We start from the raw sequence: 4,384 nt of genomic DNA on the forward strand, positions 1-4,384 counted from the left end.
GTGTGTTAGTGTGTGTGTGTGTAAACGTATTCTGTGTGTTTTTGCAAAGGGTGAAACCTCCCTAAGGCTCACTCATAAAAATCAACAGGTGGTCTGCTCAATTTTAAGCAAATGTTCCTTTTCCCGAGCAGTATTGTAAATGCATTCATTTAATAATGTGACTTTTTGCCAATAGCTGTAGGAAATTCTATTTGTGCTTACTTCAGTGTATGATCTGTGAGAACAATGCAATGGGAGACTTCAGTCTTTTATCATCAGACACATCAGCAGGGCAAATACCTTTAGAGACATGGGTCCTGTGGCTACAGGGAAGTTAGTATTTTATGTTGGTTTATCTCTTTAACATATCATCTATCTGTTTATTTACCCCTTTCATCACAGGTGCTTTGGATAACAGCATACATAAAATGTCTTGTTATATCATACAAATAAAAAAGGTTCTTATAAAAATGACACCACTTTTCTCATAAATCCATCTCTGCCACTTGTCTTATTCCTCCTAATCCACCTTCTCCTTCTCCTTGTCCTTCTCCTGATCCTGATGTTTACCTTTCAGCACGCTGAGCTGGGTACTCTGGCTGAAGGAGTTTTCATTGAGGTACACATTACAGATGTAGAGGCCACCATCTTTCAACCCAGGTGTGAGTAGAAAGGAGAAGCTCCCAGCCTCTGCGTTGTAGGGTGGACCGGAAAGCTGGAGTCTCTTGCTTTGCTCAGTCAACAAGGTGGAACCCCTCCACCGGTCATAGTGGTACACCAACTTCATATTATTATTCTTCTTGTTGTCTGGAGGTTGCCAGTACAACCTGACGTAGTCCCCCGGGACAACAGGACAGGTAAGGGTGAAGGATGTCTGAGCCTGAGTGGCGGTGGAGATTAAAAGGCCTGCAGTCAAGGAGGAAGGAGAAAAGGCAAGTAAAACAAGAATGATAAAACAGATGAGACAGGAAGATGGAGTTAAGGCAGATATAAAGACATAACCATGCAAGCAGACATACCAACAGGGAATCTAGGCTGAATGAAGTGTGAGGTGAAGACAGAGAGTAAACAGAATAGCAAAGGAGTAGGGAATTGGAGATAGGGGAAAAATTCCTACAACAATAGGGATTACGTTCATATATGCTGAGAGTTACTTCTTCAGTTGGTCTTGCATTCTGCTCTGCCTGATTAGCAAGCTGCTGACACAGGACTTTCAGACTGTTGGGTTACAAAGTCACTCACCATCCGTTACATTGGGGAATGAGGCCACATTGTCATCTGTGGAGAAAAGGGAAGCAAGAAAAGGAGGGAGGGGGGGAACAAAATGCAAATAATGAATAAAACATAAATGTATCAACTGTAATATTCACAGGAGAACTGGTTTTTAGCACACATCTACCGTAGAAACTGGTCTATAAAAGTAAATACTTTGAAGAACTGTAGCTACAGGGGGCTTAAATAAATAATGCTGTTGCTGAAGTTTCTGGCAAGGATGCCCACTCAAACCATCAACAAAAGCAAAAACAAGTGTATTTTATTCCTCGATGCTTTTACTTTGCTCTCTCTCAAATCAGTCTTACCATCAATAGTCACGTCCACATTGAAGTTGAAAAGAGAGCTGCTGCTGTTACCCTGTGGGTGAACCATGCAGGTATAGGCCCCGTTGTCAGCAATCTGGACCTGTGGCAGTTTGGCTACTGTGCCTGTTTTGGGCTTTCTCTCGCTCTTCAATGAAATGCCACCAGGTGCTGCCCAGGTGATCTTGGTGGCGGCAAAGTCAGGAGTAACACTTGCAATCAGCCGCAGGGTGCTGTGCTTAAGAATTGGTCCAGGGGGGACAACAGTGACTGGAGATGAGGGAGGACACAGGAAATCAGGGGTGGAAGAGGTATTTTAATGTTTTACTTAAGTAAAGTTGCAATACCACAATTTCAATATATTTAATTGAAGTAAATGTCCTGCATTTAATATTTTACTGATGTAAAAGTAGAGAAATATCATCAACAAAATATATTATAAGTATTGTAAACAAAAGTAATCACTATGTACAACTGGTCCTTTATATTGTGCTATTTTGAAATATTAATTACTGGATTGTCATCAGTGATGAAATCGTGAAGAATTCATTTAAACAACATATGACTGATACTCATCAGTTTAATCTTTTTGTTATTGAAAACTCTTCCCGTTATTCTCTCTTTAAACAGTAAACAGCCCTGCTTGTTATAAATCCCTAGGTAATGGCTTCAGATGTTTTGTTTTGTCTAAGAAATAGTCAAAAACCCAGACTTCTTTTAAATCCTTAATCCTTTTATTAAAAAAATAATTAAAATATGGTTCAATTTCATTATTATTCATTATTATTATTATGTCAACCAACTGATTAATGATAATAATCATACACAATTAATCTATAAATGAAACATCTGTGTCAAGCTGATTATGTGATTGTCAAATTTTGGCAGAGTAACAAGTAACTTCATCTGTCAGATAATGTCGCAACATTGTAACAATATTTCTTCCTGCACTGTGTTGGAGTTTCAGTATAAAGTAGCATAAAATGGATTTACTCAAATAAAGAGTACTAGTGCATTATTTGAGTAAATGCACTTAGTTACTTTTCACCACTGCAGGTAATACAAATGAAGTGTGGCTGTGGCAAAGGCAATATATTGTATGATCAATTTAAGAATCAAGCAAATAATTAGTTATTAGTTATGTAACTAGAAAAAAGTGTACATCGAAAGGCTTAAAAAATGTAAGAAGAAAAAATATCAACAATGCAAAGTATCACATTTATCTACCTGTAAGGATAGCTAAGAGGATAATCCTCTCCTTCAGTTTCCTCTCTTGTTGCTTTACCAAGCATGAGTAGAGACCACTGTCCTCCATACTAGGAAGAAAGAACAGAGAGAAAACCCCGGTGTCTTGAAAGTTAGGGTCAATCAATCGCATGGATGCCTTTGAGGCACCGCCTGAGAACTCCTTCCTTTCGTTGGCTGAGAGAACCAGTTTCCATTCATCTGCACCAAGTGACTGCACCTTCCAGTTAATGGCTACATCACCCCTCACTGTTGTATCAGTACAGAACAAGGTGGTAGGCATTCCCTCTCTAGCTACCAAAACATCGTCCCAGTCTGAGGGAGAGAGGACAACAAGTTAACAATTATTCAGGCAAGTTTTTAAGAATGTCTTGAAATTCTGCAGTTTCACTACAGTGCTAAAGCAATACTCACATGCCCATATGTACATTGGAAGTTACTGTAATTGTTCCCTCTGTCCACACTGGCTGCAGATAGATCCCTTCTTAGACCAATTTTAATCTCAGCTAATATGAGGTTTCAGCAGTCGGAGTCAGTGAAATATAATGGGTATCTTCCAAAATGATTATCTTTTTAAGTGCCAAATTCCCTCTTTTGTGGCCCTGCACAGTGTTACTTTACTGAGCTGCAGCAGATGGATCATAACAAAAAGAAAGGATTCTATACCTAAAAACCTACCTTTGGAAGATGACCACTTAATTCATATAACAGACTACTAACGTATCATATTGGCTTCAAATATATATAATATGCATTTGTACACAGGAAAAGTACCGTGGATTTTGTCTTACACTGAAATCAATTTAGGAAAGGGATCTCTGCAGCCTCTATGGACAGGAGGAACACTACTACTACTACAACGCCTGATAATTCTTTCAATTTATATATATCCATGTGAGTGTTGTTTAAGGACAGACTGGAAAAATGTGAACCTATTCTTTAAAGATGGTCTGAGTTGAATTAAAGCCACTAATGTTCTCAAACTGACCACCTGGGATATAAAGGAACTCTGGCTTATGGATGACTCATCATTTACCTTCAAGGAAACAAGTTCATTCATGTTTGCACTCTAAAAGCAGCCATTAGCTGTGAAAATGTAAGCTCCCTTCCCAGCAAGTGCAGTAAAAATATATTTCTAAAATAAAGTATTTCATACCTGTGACGCCAACGTGAGAGGAATATACCGCAAAGGAAGAAACAAGAATAAAAGTGAGAAAACCAGACTCCATTACACATTAAAAGAAAAGAGAAAAAACACTCTCACTGCACCAGCTGTCGCTCCAACACTGTGACCTTTCTGAGTACGCCTCAGAACACCAAGTATTGTTCACTTTCCTGCAGTATTAGTGGTTCCCCTGACTGACATGTTAACAAGTTTGCTGTGAGTCTTTCAGGCCTAACAGGATGTGGCACAACAACCGCTAGGATAATCAGCAGGAAAAGACTGTCATTATTGCCATCATATGTGTGTGTCTGAAGAAGATAAACTACGTAACAGTATTACTGTAACCCCACACTAGCCCTAATGTGTGCTTACAATATTTTACACTTTGGAGCAGAACTTCTGGGCATTTAGTTACAGA

General features: G+C 38.9%; 1 protein-coding gene across 1 annotated transcript in view; it reads right to left on the reverse strand.

Annotated features, from left to right (window-relative positions):
- g6fl (g6f-like) overlaps positions 1 to 4,095 on the reverse strand; it is a 15,822-nt gene extending 11,727 nt beyond the window's left edge. Inside the window, exons 1-5 of the mRNA XM_035672630.1 lie at positions 3,958 to 4,095; positions 2,784 to 3,116; positions 1,560 to 1,826; positions 1,222 to 1,257; positions 550 to 885 (exon numbers count right to left, since the gene is read on the reverse strand). Coding sequence (XP_035528523.1) covers positions 550 to 885; positions 1,222 to 1,257; positions 1,560 to 1,826; positions 2,784 to 3,116; positions 3,958 to 4,030 — 1,045 coding nt within the window. The 5' untranslated portion in view covers positions 4,031 to 4,095. The remainder of the gene's footprint in view (positions 1 to 549; positions 886 to 1,221; positions 1,258 to 1,559; positions 1,827 to 2,783; positions 3,117 to 3,957) is intronic.
- Between the last annotated feature and the right edge of the window lie 289 nt (positions 4,096 to 4,384).

Source organism: Morone saxatilis, unplaced genomic scaffold (assembly GCF_004916995.1).
Source record: "Morone saxatilis isolate NCDOM2014 unplaced genomic scaffold, NCSU_SB_2.0 Contig24, whole genome shotgun sequence".
Classification (NCBI taxonomy): domain Eukaryota; kingdom Metazoa; phylum Chordata; class Actinopteri; family Moronidae; genus Morone; species Morone saxatilis.